The sequence below is a fragment of the Aquarana catesbeiana genome, linkage group LG13 (assembly GCF_042186555.1).
Source record: "Aquarana catesbeiana isolate 2022-GZ linkage group LG13, ASM4218655v1, whole genome shotgun sequence".
Classification (NCBI taxonomy): Eukaryota; Metazoa; Chordata; class Amphibia; order Anura; family Ranidae; genus Aquarana; species Aquarana catesbeiana.
Genome location: NC_133336.1, coordinates 66,691,203 through 66,712,302, shown reverse-complemented (window position 1 = coordinate 66,712,302; position 21,100 = coordinate 66,691,203). Strand labels below are relative to the sequence as shown.

The following is a 21,100-nucleotide window of genomic DNA, read 5'->3' as shown; positions in this document are numbered from 1 at the left end:
GGCAGGCTGCACTTGATGGTGGTGGTGGTGGTCAGGGGGTTTAAAGCTTTACTAAAACGGTTTAAGTGAACAATGAGGTGCTAATGATATACAGGTGCATCTCTTAAAATTAGAATATCATCAAAAAGTTAATTTATTTCAGTAATTCAATTCAAAAAGTGAAACTTATAAATCACCATGGACTGTGGAGAATTTAGAATTTCATTTGGAAATCAAGGTCCCAGAGTCTGGAGAGGCACAGACTCCAAGCTGCATGAGGTCCAGTGTGAAGTTTCCAAAGTCAGTGATGATTTGGGGAGCCATGTCATCTGCTGGCATAGGTCCACTGTGTTTTATCAAGTCCAAAGTGAGCGCAGCCCTCTACCAGGAAATTCATGCTTACCTCTGCTGACCAGCTTTATGGAGATATGATTTCATTTTCCAGCGGGACTTGGCACCTACCCACACTGCCAAAGTTCCAATACCTAGTTTAATGATCACGGTATCACTGTGCTTGATTGGCCAGCACTGTGCTTGATTGGCCTAAACCGCATAGCGAATCTGTGGGGTATTGTCAAGAGGAAGATGAGAGACACCAGACCAGACCCAACAATGTAGACGAGCTGAAGGTCGCTATCAAAGCAACCTGGGCTTTCATAACACCTTAGCAGTGCCACAGGCTGATCGCCTCCATACCACGCCACATTGATGTAGTAATTCATGCAAAAGGAGCATCGACCAAGTATTGAGTGCATACTATACTGTACATGGACATACTATCCAGTAAGCCAACATTTCATTAAAAATCTTTTTTTTTTTTTATTGGTCTTATGTAATATTCAAATTTTCTGAGATACTGAATTATGGGTTTTCACTAGCTGTAAGCCATATTCATCAAAATGAAAAGAAAGAAATGCTTGAAATATATCACACTGTGTGTAACGCATCGATATAAAACATATGAGTTTCACTTTTTGAATTGAATTAGTGAAATAAATTACTTTTTGATGGTTAAACTGGTTGTATACCCACTTTTTAATTTTTTACCTACAGGTAAGCCTATAATAAGGCTTGCCTGTAGGTAAAATGAATATCTCCTAAACCTGTACAGTTTAGGAGATATTCACTTTGCATGCAGCCGCTGATGTCAGCGGCGCATGCGCTGTGAATGCCCAGCTGAAGGTCTGGCAGACGCTGTCGGACCTTGCCGGGAAGAGGACTCCTGCGCGCAGGCGTGGGAGTGAAGTCATCGTGGCTCTGGCCACTCACAGCGCCGGGGCCGTGAACCCGGAAGACACGCTGAGGGTAAAATGTCATCTCCCTTGGCGTGGACCGGCCTGCGATACGGGGACCTCATTCTAAGGTAAGTATTTCATAATGAGCTAGTATGCCGTGCATACCAGCTCATTATGCCTTTGCCTTACAGGGTTTTTTTTTTTTTAAGGGTATACAACCGCTTTAATCAAATTTTATGAGATGCACCCGTATGTGTAGAGTAGAAGCTCTATTGGACCAGAAGAGCTATATGGACACAAGAGATTCTACTCATCCATATGAAACGGTTTTGGAGGCGTTAAACAAACCTGAGAAATTGGCTGATATTAGATAGTTAAGTATTACTTGAAAAGAAAGTTGTGGTTTGATATTTATTGTATTGTGGAGACAACAGACAAGCATGACTACTTTAGTTTCCAATGGGTTTATGGAAACCAAAACTTTTGACTTTGTGAACTACTATGTTAATCTATAATAACACAAATAATGTGTAATTCTATAATGTATCAAATGTATAACCACTCTTGCAGGCAAGCAAAGGACTACATAAATTACCTATAAAAACTGTAAGGACTATGGATAACTGGAGAACTGTCTGTGCTGCCTATAGGAACTGGTTACCAGTGCCCATTTAATTTCTTCATTGGGATTTTGTAAACACTAATCTAATCAGCTGCTACGAGCTTGGCGAACTGTTTTTCATTCAGACACTTTGGCACAAGGAACCATGTCCCTTGGATTCAGTAAAACTGTGCAAAGCACTCTGTGCTCTGGTCCCACTAACACTTTGTGAAAGCCATTAAATCTATGCAGATGGGATTTCTGTCCTAAGCTTGCTACTGTGATTAGCAAAAGTTCCCAGTGGATTAGCAACCTTTGTGCTCAACAGCTGTGTTGCGTCTAATCAGAATTTTTTCCAGTGAAAATCTCTGTTTTCTGAATTTGGGAACAATTCTTTCGTTATTAAAAATATTGTAGCTGCTGCTGCACACCGCCAAACCTAAGCGTCTGAGGTATTCCTTGTCCCGCAGCTGCATGTGTACATACCCCTTTATATACGGGCTGGGGAATGCCTCAGCTGCTTATGATTGGTTGTGTGCAGCGACAGCTTCCATGGTGGGACTAGGATCTGAACATACCTGACCTCATCCGTTATTCTGAATTTTCCTGTGTAGCTGGTTCACATCTATATGTTGTCGTAATTTATGAAAAACTAAGGGAAACTCTCTGGGCCCATTCACACTTACATATGTGCATTAGTCCACACGTGCCGCATGCACAAAGATCAATGTTGTGACAGACCTAGCCGGGACAGAGACTTTTGGAGGGGACTGAATGCTAGCCTCTTGCCTACCGATTATGGGCCCTGGCATTTGGGGGAACAGTGCACTTTGTGAGCTTTATGCCTGAGGACCCTTGAGGTGGCGTTACTTTAGATTCGGGTCCATATCCCCCCAAGAGACACAGACTCCGGGGACCTTGTATTTGCCATATTACAAATAGTGACTGATTCATACTGTTGGGACACATACTGTGAGGAGATGCTGATGTCAATTCCAGCCACCTGTCTCTGTCTGTGTCTGCTATAATGTAAATTAGTCTAGTATGACTTGTTGTTACAGCTTCTAAAGAGTCTTTTCATACAGTGTGCTAATTAACCCTGCAATTGTATTGGGATGTATGATAATGTGCATTGTATAATTGGTGAGCTAGGAGACATGAAGTCTGTCCTAAAGGTCATATCTCTGAGTCACCTAGGCTGTCTAAAGGATTAGATAATTAGCTCATGTTAATTAGGCTTCTGGTGAGAGATTGTATTTTCATCCTGCGGTATATATTTGTGTGAGATCTCAAAATAAAGATTCATTCCTGTTTGAACCTCAAGAAAGAGCCTTGTCTCGTACTTGGGGGAGAATTATTCGTATGGGTTTCTTGTTCGGCTGATTGAAGTGTTCGGAAATGGAATATCTTAAACGGCTTTAACCCCTTTCAAACTCTGGGTGTCGTTACAAATGTAAATCCATGTCAGTAATATTAAACTTGTATTGAATCATGCTTAAAATTGCATCACTTCGTCACTTAGTAACAAATCGTTATTACAATTCAAAGTGAGGTCACTTACCCATAATAAGGAGTGTTAGTCCATTAAACAGAGCTCCGACATATGTCAGCAGCCACATTAGTACTGCAAACTAGAAAAAAAAAACAGATAAAAGCAATGTATTATATAGTCAATCATATTGAGCAAATGATAACTGGAAATTATACAGAATTTTCAACCATCGTTACGCAGTCTGCTAGTCAAGGCCCTTGCACCTCTGGACTGGACAATATTACACTTGTGTTCACCTTGCCAGTGACAAGAGTTTTTTTTTTTTTAACAATCAGGAGTGCTTTATTGAAGGAAAAAAATATATACATTATAGCATAATCAAATTCAATGTGTTACAAAAAGGTATATGTATAACATTGGTATAAGCATTTCACATGGTACATAAATAGATATATATCTAACAGTGTAGACCATGGTCCAAGACAGGAAGTAGTACAATTCTCAATCCTGTGATCTGGGATATGATCCCATAATGAGGGGGGGAAGGAGAAAAGAAAGGGGAGAGAAGGGGGAAAAAATCAGCAAAGAAGGGGGGGGGGCGGAGAAGAGGGGGGAAATAGAAGGGAGACAGACAGGTCTCGGATCTCCGTATCCTGTTGGTTAAATTGTTGTCCATGGCAACCATACTTTGTCGAATTTCCAGAGGCACCCACGACTAATGTACGTCAACTTATATAACGGAAGGGCAGCATTAACTTTATTTTCCCATGTAGCTATATCTGGGGGGGCAGAAGAAGTCCACTTACACAATATTTCCTTTTTAGCATAAAAAAGCAGATATGAGATCAACAGTTTGCTATGATGCGATCTTTGGTCATCGTCATGGATACCCAGTAAAGCTAATTCAGGCGTCATAGGGACAGCCAATTCAAGACGAATATTCAACTGTTCGAATACCCCTGCCCAAAAGGTCGACAACATGGGGCAGTCCCAGAACATATGCATGTATGTGCCCAAGTGCGCCAGACATCTAGAACAATGTGGGTCTCTATCAGGGTATATTCTAGACATACGTACCGGGTTAAAATACACCCTGTGGAGAAATTTTGTTTGTATGAGTTTGTCCCCTGTAGATATGACCAGCTTGGGGCCTTGTTCCAGACTATCCTCCCAATCCTCCCTTTCTAGTGCCGGGATGTCAGCCTTCCATTGTTCCCAAAGTCTATCCATTTTTAGAGTGTCAATTGGAAGCAGGGTACCTTATAGAGCAGAGAGTGGCTTCTTCAGGTCCGACAGGACAGAGTTAAAATACACACCCATTTCCATGCTGCAGCACCCTGGTCAGAACACTGACATCGCTCCCTTGTTGGTGAAAATGCTGCAGAACCCCCCGCCAGGAGGGAGCATCTCTTGGCACTTCTGGTCATTGAGGGAACAATGCAATGGAAACAGGTATTTTTTTTTTTCTGTCATCTATAGAAAGCCTGTCACTGGAGAACTGTTCCATCAACAAGTGTGACATAGGCCTTAGGCTAAGTACTCTGGGGCCATTAAAGCCAGGCCCACAGATGTTGACAGCGCTAATTTGTGATTGACAAAATACTTTATGAATGGCACAATACTTCAATTCAAGTAGCATTTTGCCTAAACGAATCGAAGGATAATTATACTTTTAGTACAGTTATCCTTCAAATAACCCTCATCCACCTTAGGGTGGCCATACACAGGAACTGTAAAAAACACAGGAGGGCGCAACCAACTCTTGCATTACCACTGATAATTTTATTGAATTATTGAATCTGAGGAAGGGGGGCATAACCTCCCAAAACGCGTCAGTAATCCAGCCATTTGTTCCTAGGACAAGTCACATTGCGTCCAAGCTAGAGCAGATCAGTTTTGCTCCTTTTTTTTTTTTTTAATCGGCATTTGAGTATCCATTTGTCTTTATGGATTCAATAAACTTATCAATGGTAATGCAAAAGGTGCTTGCGCCCTCCTGTGTGTTTTTTGCAGTTCGTTTGGAAACATTCCCGGTCTGCGAAGGGCTGCACCCATGATTGGCATTGTGAAAGGAAGCGAGATTGAAGATTTCCCTTGAGTTTAGCGCTGAAGTGTTTTTTGGAGAACATGGCCATACAAATGCTTTGATAAATGTTTGATTTCTTTTCTGATCAATCGCTTCTGATAGGAATAATAGGCCTATAGTCAACAGCCTATTCACTCAACATGCCACACAGGGGAAAGTGGATTTTGATTAATTGGTAAGGATAAGATTGTAATATACGATCATAAATTATCAATCATATCTCTGTTGCTTTCATTTAATCTCATAATCTGATTGATCAAAATATAAATCATATTTAAAGTATCTAAGTGCTGCCAATTGATGCAAAAAGATCAATGATATTCTGCCCTGGCTGATCCAGGCAGTTTGCTCAAACCCGATCAAAATGGTTTCTAAAACTATTGGAAGGGAAGTTATGGCTATTTAACGGTTTTAATTGAATCTCATATTGATCGGATTAAAAAATTGAGTGTGTGATCACCATTATACTTAAACTGGCTTTACAAGGATAGTTTTTTTCGTTCTATGATGTCGATGGGGAAATCCTCCCATCGGGACACTGTATTGTGACAGCAGCGCGCACTGCTGTCAGAATACACTGATCAGTGGCTGATTAGGGTACATTTTTAAACAAGTCTCTTCAAGCAAGGACAGCCACACACTGATTGAAATGTGTCCAGTCCCTGCTGAACTAGCTAAATTTAGATCAGTGTGTGGCGATTATCACAATCGGCTGCTATAGCTGATAGCGATAATCCCTGTCTTCTCTCGGCAGAGGTGGCTTCCCCCCGCCCCACATGAGAAAGGACAAAGGCCCAGCAGGAGAGATTCCCCCATCAACACTGTCTGTGTTGATGGGGGAATCAAGCAAATTTCTTTCCTGCAACCCGTGATTGCAGGAAACAAATTTGCACCGTCTATGGTCTGTCTTAGACTACTATATTTCTCTCCTCCTTTGTGACAGTCATACAGGAATACAAATTTCTTGAACAAATGCTATACAACTCTCAATGGGCCGCAAAGCAAGGATCTGAGAAGAGCAAGGAGGAAGGAACCAAGTATACCAAAATAGGCAGAGTAAACTAGATTTTTAAAGTGCAATTTTGCTTCTATTGCTTACTATATGTGCACCATCTTTTTATAACAGAAAAATGTTTGCACATTATGGCAAAAGCCCTGGTGTCAGCAACAGAGTTTACTTCAGCTTTAGGTCAATGGCAGTATTGTGACAATTGACACTGCCAGTTGTTAAATAAAAAGGTCTCCAGAGGGCTCCATCAAAATTGTACTATGATCTGTTATTTCAACCCCTGAATGGAAGACATATATATGTGATTTCTGGTATTTTCACAGACCGGTGAATTCTAAAACAAAAATTTAGAAAACATATATAACTACAACAAACCCTATTTATTAGCATGTTTATCAGATTTAATTAATGAGGAAGGACCAGTGTGGTTTTATGTGGATATGATTGGTAATACAATATAAGTTGATGGTTATCAGTCATACCTTTAATGAATCAACCAGGTCCTGTACCAGGAAAAGTCTCCTGAGCTCTCGGACTATGCTGTTTAGGTACACCTGTAGGCAGTCTGTGTATTTCTGGATCTGTTCTTGGGAAAGGGAGATCTCCACATCCAAATAGTTTCTGCAAGAAAGCAAATGCAATGTTCATTAATGGTTGGAGATTAGCGAGTCTGTCAAAGTTATGAAAAGAGATTTCATGTCAAAACATTCAAACTTGGAAAGCATGCCTTCTCAGACTGGTGGTCACCAGAGGATGGAGCTCTCTAACTTTTACCTGAAGAGTTTGGCTACTCATTAAGATTAGCTGTAATCTCCAGCCTGCTCATTGGTTAACTGTATTAATGAAATCAACATCACTACTGTTAGTTGCAGAGGGAAGGAGAGCAATGTTTATTGTGCTTGGAAGAAGAAGGAGCTCGTTGGGATCTACTTTTGCTTTATCCACCCCTTCGTCCTATCAACAATAAAAGGTAGTTGAGATGCAGGAACTTGAAGCCATGTGACCATCTGAAGAAGACAGAGAGAAGGACCCAACTCAAGCTCAGTATGGTAGTCACCGCAGGATTACTGAGATCACAACTGCAACAAGGACCTAGGCTCCCATGAGGTCCTCCGCCACCTATCAGGTCTGAATCCAGCTCCATTCTTCCATCAGAAAACTGCATTAGTACTGTTGGGGAGCAAGCTGGCATACAGCAAATGTACTATGATTCACGTACCATGCTTCCTATACTCTGCTACTATGCCTTAGTGCCAGGCCACTGTTTAACAGTAATAAGGTGCCCCATTGGGCAGAGAGATCAATGCTAATCTGATTTCCACAGACTGCATTAGATATACAGTATGTGTGTCGCAAGTACAGAGTTGCTGTTGGCGTAGGTGTGGAGAGCCAGAAGTGGAAAGTTTTCTGAGAACATTATACGTAGATGTCAAAATGTAAAGGTTCCTATGGTTTACTACACTTTGCACAATCATTTGCCTGAATAAAGAAGACTCTGGAAGCTCCGCCAAAAAAGCAGAGAGCAAAGGACTAGTGACCACTCTCTGTAGTCCCCCTGAAGCTGATCCTTTCCCTATCACTGACTTACCATGCCTTATTCTGCCATGCCAGGCAGCCATCTTGGTAGGGTTGTCAGAGCCTCAAACAAAAAGAACAGTGAGCAGCACGGTCATGACATCACCAATTTTCACTTCACACCTCCTGAGAATACCAGTCAGAGGCAGAAGTACCTTTATAATACACTGTAGATATACAGCTGTAAGCTCAGGGAGTACCTAAGCACACTTACATACCAGGAAGTGTGCTGTTATTTTTTAGAAATACAAGACAAAAATGGAAATTTTTCAGAAGTTCTGCTTAGGCACAACTAGCAAATCTTTATTTTTTTTAATTCAGCTCCACTTTAGCTTGTGTTTTACAAAAGCAAAGCATTTAGCTAAAACAACTTACTTGAATGGATGGCCTTCATCGGTTTTCTGTACAGCCTGTAAAACTGATTTGTAGATTCTGAAGCTGATTGTGGCTGAGAGAGCAGCAAGTGCTAGGTAGGCAATGACACTGACCACACTGAACTGGGTCAGGGAGAAGAGCATCAGAAGGACACTTCCAAATACAATTCCGCTCTGCTTCACATCCCTCCAGTATAACAAGTCAATAGCTGTAAAAGATCAAAATGGGTATAAAATGAGTCATACAATTGCTTTGCATTCAAAATCAGAAATCATTTTTACTTAATGTAGCTGTACTGTACTTCAAATGCTGTGCCTAATATAATTTTAGCTTTAACACAAACAATTCACAGATTATCTTTAATGCACAGTATCACTGACAGTATTTCAAACCATTTGACACTTTTATGATTTATTAAAGCCTCTTTCACAAAAATTGTGTATAAACCAAAATTCCCATGCAAGAGCAGGCACCAACTTATAAGTCCCCAACCGATGGGGGCCCAGGACCCCCCCCTTGCTTGGTACCAAATACCAATTTTGTGAAAGTTGGAGTTTTAAGCCCGGTACATAGAAGGAACCAAACAACTTTCAGTCCATGTGTACAGCTGTCTGTTCAACAGAAGCCCGACTTTGCTTGTGTTGATGTGGAGATCTGTCTTTTTTTTTATATTTTGCTCAACCTGCTAATTGAATTAAAAAGAAAAGGTAAAGTGTGTCCCAGGCTTAAGGCACATCCAGTGCCACAGACCATTAATAGGTTCCCACCGCCCATACTATGCCAGGGATGTTGGTCTGCTCGCTGTCACCTCCTCTATAGTCCTAAACTTGAAACCTCATGCAGTCTTCTCTGCCATCTCAAAGGAAACCAGTAAAAAAAATGAAACCCTCTTCTCTCCCCCATGTACAGTAAAAGGCTTTCAAGGTACCCAAAATATAATGTGAAAAAATCATGAACAACCAAAAACCATGTGTAGGTAAAATAAAAAGTCCAAAATAAAACAATATAAAACAAGTCCACAGATGTGTTCAAAGTGCATCCAATCTAAAGTGCAACTCTATATTACTTGAAAATACACAGTTGTACTATGTGAAACGTTCATAAACAAAAAATGTGTAAATAGAATAAATACAAAGTGAAACAATACATCACATCCACAGATGTATTCAGAGTGTATCCAGTCCAAGATGCTCAAACAATGGTGTCCACAAGTGTTACTATAACTGAATGTGATCAGTGAACCCACCACCTAGGTACATTCAGCCGATTACCAGAAGCGCCGACCCCAAATTATACGAGGTCTGTCATGGCACAATAGTATAACAATTGATCATCCGATCGGGGGGGTGTCAATGGTACTCCACATCAGACTGGAAGTATGAAAATCTCATCCTGTAGGTCTATATGGCTTGATTAAGGAGAGAGAGACCTCGGATAGCATGCAATAAATCTATACAAAAACACAGCTGGTGTCAGCTCCAGCTAAGTGAGGACAACGTTAGCACATGCTCCACCTTACCCTGATGTTATCCTTGTTTATTTACAGGAATCCGATGACAGCAGCTAAAAAAAAAAAAAAAAAAAAAAAAAAAAAAAAAAAAAAAAAAGGGGGGGGGGGGGATGTGGAGATTTGGAGGAGGCTCCCCTCACTTCTTGGTCTCACAGTAGACACTGAGAGCAACGTGAGCCAAAGGCTCCTGCTGCTGTCAGTCAAACTCCTGGGAGGACAGAAAGCGGGGGTATGACTTAGCGGCGCTGTGTGTGTCTATGGATGTACAAAGCCCGGAAGGAAGGAACTGGAATATCCATCACCTTTTTCTCAATCTCTCGGCCAATCATGACAATGCTGGTACAAGGGTGGTGGCCTCGTTGGATGCAGAAAAGGCCTTTGATTCAGTCCAGTGGCCCTTTCTCTGGAGCATGTTACGTAGGTTTGGATTTGACTCCAGTAATCTAATACGGGGGGGGGGGGGGGTCAAGGGCCTACCCATCCCTTCCATTCTTATAGAATGACGTTGAAGGTGTGGATAGCTGCCAGGGCTCGGTTTGCCAAGCCTGATCACTGGTCTCCTTATCAACCATTGTGGGGAAATCCCTCCTCTCCACACATTATGATGCTCCCTGACCCACAGGTCAGGGCTAAATTTGGTGTTCAGAGACTGAGGGATATTATACCTACAGGAACGCTTTTATCATTTGGGGCACTGTCGGCTAATTTTAGACTACCTCGCTGGATGTACTTCCATTACTTCCAACTGCAACATGCTGTACGTTCCCAATTTCCAAATCCCCCTATGCTTGAGACTGACCCGATAGAGGAGCTTTTGGCACAGGAGGCTTTGACTAAGCCCTTATCCGTGCTTTATCTGGCTCTTCTCAGTGTGCAGTCACCTAAGATGGATAGGCTTTGGGAACAATGGCATGTAAATATTCCTGCATTAGATAGGGAAATATGGGAAGAATGCTTGAAGGATAGCTCCAGGCTGATGATAACTTCTAAAGACAAATTAATTCAGACAAAATTCCTCCATAGTGTACTTCACACCACAGAGATTGCAAAAAAATCTAGCCACAACGTTCCTCTGTCTGTACTAGATATTACACGGCTGAGGGTACTTATTTTCATATGTTTTGCAAATGTCAAAGAGAAACACAGTTTTGGACGGCGGTTCTTGATTCTATCAACTCCCGTTTACAGCAGTCTCTCCCTTGTACACCTGAATTGGCACTGCTGGGAATTCATGATGATGAGCAAAGACCTAGATATACCAAGCTGTTGATTTCATATTTGCTGTATTATGCTAAATAGGAAATACTCTTTAAGTGGGCTTCCCCCTCTCCTACGCTATTTCTTGGGAATCAATCATCATCTGGATTCTACCAATGTATAAACTGACATATAACAATAGAAACTGTCCCCGGAAATACGAAAAAATATGGCAGCCATGAGAGGATTGTACATAATCTTGTCCCTAGGGGACGATTGTACTCTTGATTCCCTTCGGGGTGGTGATTAGTACCTATGAGTTCCTTCTGGTTGTTGGGCAATGTATTGATATGTCTTAATTGTTGGGATGACTCCTTTTTTACCTCAAGTGTAACCTTGTATACCTTCTGTTTATGCATATTTTTCTATAAAGAGCAATTCTGTTTGTAAAAAAAAAAAAAAAGAGGAAGCAACTGGAGAAGGAAGGAGCAGACAGCACCGGCAGGGGAGGTAAGGGACTGTTCTGTGTAATACATTGCACAGAACAAGTAAGTATAACTGCTTTATTATTTATTAATATAAACACATAAAAATGATCCTTTAATATCACTTTGAAGCGGATCTCTGCCGCCCCCCCTGCTTTACTAGGTGGTCCGTTGTGTAGATTTTCGATACTCACCCACCCAGAGGATCCAGCATTGTCCTGCTAAGATCCTCTTGTTCTCTGCCACCATAATCAAGAGGCCTGCCAGCTCTTCCTGGTTCAGCCAGCACACCTCCTGATGATATGACACCAGGCACACCCCCCTCCTCTTTTCTGAATGATGCACTTTTCCTCCTGGGATATGCACGTCATTTGTCTAGGCACGGGGCTGCACTTTGTTTTTACCAAGTAAATTGAAAAAAAAAAAAAAAAAAAGGAACAACAACCCAATTCTGCTAGCAGAGGGGAGAAAGGGTGTGGATAGGAGGGAAGTGTCTTGTGGGGGTAAAGATCCGCTTTAGGAATACATACTTTAAAAAATATTTTTTGCAACCAGAGTTTGGTGTCATTTTAAGACATAAATGTCCAGAGGTGAATAGAGGAGGGAAAAAAAAAAAAAGAGGGAAATAGTTACCATAATTTGTAGAGTTTGTGGATTGGTGATGCCCCCACCAAGGGCCTGTGTCAATGGGCTCTGGACTTGTGTCAATGGCTAAAGCTTAACATCAGCTTGAAATGTGAATTAACACTGACAAGTGCATTTGACCTTCTTCTGATTTGCATTTGACCTGCTTCAACACTTCTATGGGAATGCAAAACAAAAGCCCGCCGACAGAGACTCTGCTGTCCTAAGCACTGGCAAAGACTACCTGATGGTATACACAGCCTATACAGTTCTTTCTGTTCTATATACAGTGCAAGCTTTACCATTATATTTCACTTCAATTCTACAACAAGACATTCCATTTGTAACTTTAAAAACTGGAGAATATATAATGTCAAAAATTACAGAAAATGCTACAATTACATTTTTGACAGATTGTCCAAGATGCCTTTTTCACACTGTATTGACATACAATAGGATTTAAATGAATAAATTCAGTTTTTCACCTGCCAAAATTAAAAAATGATTTATTCCTGTATGGGAAAATGTTTTCTTCCTATAGCCGGGGGTGCTGGGGGGAAGCCAGGGAAGCTTGTCAGAATACAATAGCTCCATGGGAGGGTTTACCCCATCCTCACATCCAAACCCACTGATTGAACAAAAGAAAATTAATGTATGGTCTGCCTTAGGATAAAGCTTTTACAAAAATAAATCAAGGCTGATCATTGTAAGCACCACCTATCATTGTTAAAGAATATCTTATCCCAACATTTCATATTCCTGATATGTGACTGCTGTACCATGTACTTGTATGAGAAAGTCTCCTGTTCTCTTTGTATTGCTTCCTTTGTGTAAAATCCCTGATGTTCCTGCCAGTCCCCCTGCTTTCCTAATAAAAACTGACCACAGTAGGCATGAGAACACAGCGTGGTCAGTTTTCTAGCTGTGCTAACTTCCTCTCCCCCAATGATCAGCCTTGTCCTGACACACCCCACCTGCACAGCCTTTCACTGAGAAGATCAGTGTACTGTTGCTTCTCCTCCCTCCAGCTCTTATGCAGTTGAGAACAGGGGAAAAGGGGAAAAGGTGTTATAAAAAATAAATAAATATATATATATATATATATATATATATATATATATATATATATATATATATATATATATATATATATATATATACACATACATACACACACACAAATGGTTTGTCGTTCATTTTTATTTTAAACTGAATAGGTTGTTTTACAAGGTGAGGGTTCACATACACTTTAAATGGTTTGTCTCATCCCTTACTGGCTGGATCACCAGATAAAAATAGTAGAAAGAAAGCATAAAAAGAAAATGAATATAGCCATCACATCTAAGAATTGGTAAACTGCAATATAAAAAAAATGTTTACTTTTGGGATTAATATTGCTTTAAGTTATCAGGCCTTTATCTCCTTTTATCCCTTTGAGTTCCAGAGGTGCTTTTTTTTTTTTTTTTTTACATTTCAGCAGAGCCTCAGTTTTGCACCTTTTTTTTCGGGACAAAGCAGGCTTTAATTTGGTAGATAATACATATATTTTTATTTCCTCGGTTTTTATTGGGAATTATTAGTAAAAAAAAAAAAAAAAAAAAAGAGCTATATTTTTTCCCAACATTATTATCATTAATATTATTAAACAGGATTTACACAGCACCAACAGTTTGTGCAGTGCTTAACAAAAGAAAGAACGTACAGTTACAATACAATTCGATACAAGAGGATGACAAGGACCCTGGTCGTGACAGCTTACAATGTAGTAGGGAAGGGCAAGTGATATAAAAAGGTAATAACTGTTACGGATGAACTGACGGAGAAAGTAAAAGTTCAGTTTTTAGATGGAGGTGGGATAGGCTTTCCTGAAGAGGTGAGTTTTCAGGGATCGCCTAAGGGTGGACAGCGCAGGTGATAGCTGGACAGATTGGGGTAGGGAATTCCAGATGATGGAAGAGGCTCTGGAGAAGTCCTGGAGACAAAGGAGCTAGAGGGAAGGAGGTCTTGGAAGGATTAGAGATGATGGTTTGGGTGATATTTTGAGATTAGGTTGGTAATGTAGCTCAGGGATGAGTAGTGGATGGCTTTGTAGGTTGTCGTTAGTAGTTTGAATTGTGTTAATTGGGTAAATGGAAGCCTGTGGAGAGACCGACTGAGAGGAGCAAAAGACACTGAATGGTTGGTAAGGTGGATGAGTATGGCAGCAGTATTCATGATAGACTGAAGGAAGGATAGGCTGTATAGAGGTAGGCCAACAAGGAGGAAATTACAATAGTTGAGGCAAGATATAACAAGGGAGTAAATATGTTGTTTTGTGGTATCATGTCAAAGCAAACATTTATGTAATCTGCACACCTGCATATACAGTATTTACTGCAATATAATCGACAAAGTCTGTTGATTAAATTTATATCACATTTTTGTGACCTTTATGTAACGTAGCAGAATGGTAGAGCTCAAAATACTGTAAATATTAGAGTCGGGGCAAAGCTCTTTTGGCTGTACTTCTCCTGGGGATCACAGGAGTGCACTTCGCTCTGCACTCCTGTGACCCGTATTCAGCCGGTCCAGACTCTGGAAAGATGCACCAGACAATGCCGGGATCCCCCCAGATGCCTGGGCCGGCAGCTGACACAACCTCTCAGCATGCCACAGAGAGGCTGAGCCAGCCACTCCCATCCCCCCTGCACAGCCTGGCACTCTAGTGAGCACTGGAGGGGCAGAGCAGAGAGTCGATGACTGACAGTCACCGGCTCTCTGCTCACCGAGAACTGAGCGATCAGCAGTCTTTGATCACTCTTGATGTAAAGGCGGTGGGGGACAGAAGCATTGGATATATACTGCATCCACCTAGGTGAGCATGAATTTTTTTTTTTTTTTTTTTGATCCCAAACTTTTTAAGTGATGAAATAAAGTGTTTTACATGTATTCCTCTTTCAGCGCTATATTGCGACACATGTAGGGGGGCACAAAACTGTACATTTTTGGCTTGACAAGGGCACAAATTAGCATCGCGGAGATTTTTTCACAGGTTTGTAATCGCTATAAATTTGAATGACATTGCATTACTTACAGTATGTGAGCCTTTGATGCCTATGCCGTGAACACAAATGTCAATCAGATCATCTGACATCATTGTTGAAACCCAGGAATTATTTTTTGAGGATGAATAATTTTTGTTTATTTTATAATAGAAAAACAGCTCTGCGTGAGCCTCTGTAGTAACAGGAAGTGTGGTGACTTCACTTGTGACATCACTACACTCCCAATCTAAACACTATGTCAAATGATAGTGTTTACATTTGCCTCTATAGCATGCAGCTATGTGGCAAAATGTAGAAGCATCAGAATCTCAGGAGCTGATTATGTCAGCTCATGGGCTTAGTTCTTGATGCCGGCTATCACAGACAACCAGTGGTAACAGCTTGGACCCGCACATGGACAGAACAGGGATGCTGATTCCCTGTGCTGTGCTTTGGTTATTCAAAAAACACAACACTACCTGTAAAAGAAGTCAGCAAAAACTAAACTTTCCAGGTGCCTGACCATACAAAAGCCACTTTGAAATCTTTTGCTGACATCCAGAGGGAGTTTGCCACTTCCTGGAGTGTAGATCTCTTGGCTCTCCTGCAGCTCTCATGAGTTCTTTCCTCTGACAATCTCCACCTACAGGGTACAACAATGGCATGGAGGTCAGCAGGTGAACCAGTGAAAACAGCAGGGGACCCAGGAGATCAACACTGGAAATGTTGGTTTACCAATGGATTTCAGCAGAGGATTTCTCATCCCCACAAGGTCCCCATATAATCAATTTTAAACACAAATGGTCAAGTTATTGATTGGCCAAATGAATGTACAGTATCTCACAAAAGTGAGTGTACCCCTAACATTTTTGTAAATATTTTATTATATCTTTTCATGTGACAACACTGAAGAAATTACATTTTACAATATAAAGTAGTGAGTGTACAGCTTGTATAACAGTGTAAATTTGCTGTCCCCTCAAAATAACTCAACACACAGCCATTAATGTCTAAACCACTGGCAACAAAAGCGAGTACACCCCTAAGTGAAAATGTCCAAATTGGACCCAAAGTGTCAATATTTTGTGTGGCCACCAATATTTTCCAGCATTGCCCTAACCCTCTTGGGCATGGAGTTCACCAGAGTCCTCTTCCACTCCTCCATGAAGACATCAAGGAGCTGGTGGATGTTATAGACCTTGCGCTCCTCCACCTTCCGTTTGAGGATGCCCCACAGAAGCTCAATAGGGTTTAGGTCTGGAGACATGCTTGGCCAGTCCATCACCTTTACCCTCAGCTTCTTTAGCAAGGCAGTGGTCGTCTTGGAGGTGTGTTTGGGGTCGTTATGTTGGAATACTGCCCTGCGGCCCAGTCTCCGTAGGAAGAGGAACATGCTCTGCTTCAGTATGTCACAGTACATGTTGGCATTCATGGTTCCCTCAATGAACTGTAGCTCCCCAGTGCCAGCAGCACTCATGCAGCCCCAGACCATGACACTCCCACCACCATGCTTGACTGTAGGCAAGGCACACTTGCCTTTGTACTCCTCACATGGTTGCCGCCCCACACGCTTAACACCATCTGAAACAAAAAGGTTTATCTTGGTCTCATCAGACCATAGGACATGGTTCCAGTAATCCATGTCCTTAGTCTGCTTGTCTTCAGCAAACTGTTTGCGGGCTTTCTTGTGCATTAACTTTAGAAGAGGCTTCCTTCTGGGACTACAGCCAAGCAGACCAATTTGATGTAGTGTGCAGCGTATGGTCTGAGCACTGACAGGCACCCCTTCAACCTCTGCAGCAATGCTGGCAACACTCATACGTCTATTTACCAAAGACGACCTATGGATATGACGCTGAGCACGTGCACTCAACTTCTTTGACTGACCATTGCAAGGCCTGTTCTGAGTGTAACCTGTCCTGTTAAACCGCTGTATGGTCTTGGCCGCCATGCTGCAGCTCAGTTTCAGGGTTTTGGCAATCTTCTTATAGCCTAGGCCATCTTTATGTAGAGCAACAATTCTTTTTATTTCAGATCCCCAGAGTGTTCTTTGCCATGAGGTGCCATGTTGAACCTCCAGTGACCAGTATGAGAGAGTGAGAGCGATAACACCAAATTTAACACACCTGCTCCCCATTCACACCTGAGACCTTGTAACACTAATGAGTCACATGACACGGGGGAGGGAAAATGGCTAATTGGTCCCAATTTGGACATTTTCACTTAGGGGTGTACTCACTTTTGTTGTGAGTGGTTTAGACAGTAAGGGAAGGAAAGATAGGAGAGATAGGCTGGAGATACTCTCCTTGGGCGGACATTTCAGTTTTAGACAATTCACCACGGTGATCCTGGTCTGTTTGGCATCGTCTCTCTCGATGATCCCTTGCTCTGCTGCCTTCCCCAACACGGCTTTACCACTCTGCTCCTCCAGATACAGTCCACAGCTCCTGTATGTACTGTCCTGGTTTTCTTACACCTTTGGCCATCTACTGTCACCCCCATCACTTTATGAGTCATATTGTTATTTATATATTTGAATTTTAAATAAACTGTGCTAGACCATGCCTGCTTGGCGCCTATCTTTCCTTCCCAACATGGTCACTTCCCTTTCCATCTCCCCAGCAGCACATACTCACCATTACTCCTTGTTGCTCTGTTTAGCCACCAGGAGCAAAGACAGATATCTGGAACTTCTGGGTACGGAGGAGCCATGTGATTTCTTCTCTCTCACATGACAGCATTGGTGACTGGTGATTGGTCCAGCATTCTCACAATGGGGCGGAGAGAAAGTCCATAACCTGTGTAAGCTCCTTCACATTGGTTTAGGCCCCTTTCACACGGACGGATAGAATTGTGCTTTTAGCTGCGTTTTCTACCACAGCTAAACACACGCAATGCTTTCCTATGGCCCCATTCACACACTGCGTTTAGATTACATGCAGTTTTGTGCGGAAAGAAAAAATAAAATTGACTGCGACCAGGAGCGATTTAGCGCAGCTATCCGCACATAACCGCAGGTAATCGCAGTGCACTGTGTCACTCATCGGGAAAGGAAAAATGTTTTTTCCTTTCCCAATGAGCGACAAGCACGGGGATCAGACTTGGATCCCTGCCAATGCCAGGCACTGTTTGGTATGTTTGGTGGCCACAAGATAGCGGAGAAGCCCGGCAGAAGGAAGAAGGCACCTGAGAAGAACCAGAGAGCACGGAGACGACACCAGAGAGAGGGAGAAGAGGCCTGAGAGACCCCCGGAGCTGCCTAATAAATTACTTTTAAAACCTGTGTAGTGTGTTTTTTTTTTTTTTGACACTTTTTTTCCCCAGGTGAATGGGTAGGGGTACGATGTACCCCATACTCATTCACATAAGGTGGGGGGGCCGAGATCTGGGGGCCCCCTTATTAAAGGGGGCTCTCGGATTCCGATAAGCCCCCTGCCCTCAGACCCCGACAACCACCGGCCAGGGTTGTTGGGAAGAGGCCCTTGTCCTCATCAACATGGGGACGAGGTGCTTTGGGGTGGGGAGGCCCGCAGGGCGCCCCCTTACCCCAAAGCACCAACCCCCCATGTTGAGGGCATGCGGCCTGGTACGGTTCAGGAGGGGGGGCGCTCGCTCGTCCCCACCCACTTTCCTGACCGACCGGGCCGTGTGCTCGGATAAGGGTCTGGTATGGATTTTGGGGGGACCCCCACGCCGTTTTTTCGGCGTAGGGGGTGCCCCTTGGAATCCATACCAGACCAAAGGGCCTGGTATGCTCTTGGAGGGGAACCCATGCCGGTTTTTTATTTAAAATTTGGCGTGGAGTTCCCCCTTAAAGATTCATACCAAACACAGCGCCTGGTATTGGCGGGGATCCAAGTCGGATCCCCGTTCAATATGAGTCGGTACCCTGTCGGGTTGCTATGGAAATGGCAAACTGCAGCTACACGCAACCGCAGCTAATCGCACTGTACAAATGCAGCTGATCGCAGTGCCTGGTGTCTTGAATTTAACAGAAAAAAAAACATGCTTTTAACTGCGGCACAATAGCCGTCCGTGTGAAAGGCGCCTTAGTGTCCACAATGGGCTGTGTTTCCTTACTCCAAAAGCCTGAATGGAGTGGTGGGAGTATATCGAAAAGATGAGTATGTGCGGATAGGGAGAAGGGATATCAAGTGACTTTATTACTTTGCTCTTCATTGATAAATCACACAGTCACTGCCAGTCTAAATATTTCTGCAATGAGATTTCCTAGAAACTTTCCATCTAGAGTTCAGACTCAACATAAACGTGGCCTTGGGATGGAGGGTTTTTATTCTCAGTAAAGGGTATTCTTTTTTAACAATTTAAGTAATTAAAACTCAAGAAAAAAAAAAAAACTATTTTGGGTTAGGTTCACATATTCTCTGAAAAGTTATCTGCAGTGGATCGCTTTCAGAATGTAGCTAAGACACTTTTGTCAAGCATTCAGGAGACAATGCTTCCACCTGCCAAATACCTGTTTTTTTTTCTCAGAATGGCAGTTTTCAATGGCACCAATGTGCTGCAACTGTGAGCCAAGTGTTTGGCTCATGGTTGCAGTGCAACTCCAGCCCCATTGACCTGAATGGGCATGTTTGACAGGCAGTGCTGCCTGTCAACTTGACATGCTGCAATTAATTTGCATGACATGTGCACAACCCCCACCCCCCGCCCCCCGGTTGTTTGGTAGGCATCAGGTGGGCAGTAAGGGGGCAGCAAAGCTGTGGCTTAACTGTCTGTTTTAACCCTCCCCCCCAGCCACCTATGTGAAAAAGTTTGGGTTGGAGGAATAAAAATGTCAACTAATAACAAGCAGAAAAAACAACAGTATAGCGATCCTCTGAATTTGTTACCTCAATGCTTAAAATAAAAGGCACTTTTGTATCTACATTTTTAAAGTAACAAGAAATGTAACGGCAATTCGATTTTTTTCTATTAAAATAACAAACATATTATACTTCCCTGAAGTGGTTTGCACAGGGCAGCCCAGATCCTCCTCTTCTCAGGTCCCTGGCTGGAGCTCCTGGCCCATCTCTCCTGTTGAGTGCCTCCACAGCAAGCAGCTTGCTATGGGGACACCCAAGCCGAGCTGCAGCTCTGTGTATTCATTGAGACATTGAGTTGCGGTTCAGCCCCGCCCCTCTCTCTCCTGAAGGATAACTGCGTTTGATTTGGGGGCCAGTCTCAGCCAATGAGGAGGGAGAGTCCCGGACAGCCAAGGCACTCAAGGACATCGCTGGATAGAGATGGGCTCATGCAAGTATTAGGGGGGCTGCTGCACACAGAAGGCTTTTTATCTTAATGCATTAAGATCAAAAAACCTTCTGCCTTTATAATCACTTTAATGCATAGCAACAGATGATTTTCATGGTTCTTTTAACTCTATGCTGACGGAGGGCACCCATCCCAGCTGTCCCCATTTAGCCAAAGCAGTAACAGTGGAACCAGAAGTAGTAAGGATTATGGTTTTGCCTACACAGCCATCATTGTCCTTTGCTTAAAACAAACTTGAAAACGGTTTTACATATTTAAAAGTAAAAGTCCTGCCTAACAGCAAACACCACAAGATCCAATACTACCTTTATTAATCTCTACTGTTTCCCTCTCTGGTTTAAATTCATGTTGGTACCGGGGCCTGACTTTTCCTGGCTTTATGGATAAATACCACCATCTGTCATTTCATTGTCCAATGAGGCTGCCTCAGTGACCAGTAAGGGCACTCCCAATGCATTTCTTTTAAAGTGGTTGTAAAGGCTCAAGGTTTTTTACCTTCATGCATTCCCTGGGCCCAATCTTGATCCAGCGATGTGTGCAAGAGCAGCAGCTCTCCTAGATCTCTTCCACCTCACTGGCTGAGACGGCTGTGGAAGCCATTGGTTCCTGCTACTATCAATCACAGCCAGTGAGCC

General features: G+C 42.5%; 1 protein-coding gene across 2 annotated transcripts in view; it reads right to left on the bottom strand.

The window, feature by feature from the left end:
- RTN1 (reticulon 1) overlaps positions 1 to 21,100 on the bottom strand; it is a 295,768-nt gene that overhangs the window by 8,320 nt on the left and 266,348 nt on the right. For both annotated transcript variants that reach the window (XM_073609279.1, XM_073609278.1), the window contains exons 4-6: positions 8,353 to 8,560; positions 6,885 to 7,023; positions 3,377 to 3,446 (exon numbers count right to left, since the gene is read on the bottom strand). In XM_073609279.1, the coding sequence (XP_073465380.1) occupies positions 3,377 to 3,446; positions 6,885 to 7,023; positions 8,353 to 8,560 (417 nt within the window). The remainder of the gene's footprint in view (positions 1 to 3,376; positions 3,447 to 6,884; positions 7,024 to 8,352; positions 8,561 to 21,100) is intronic.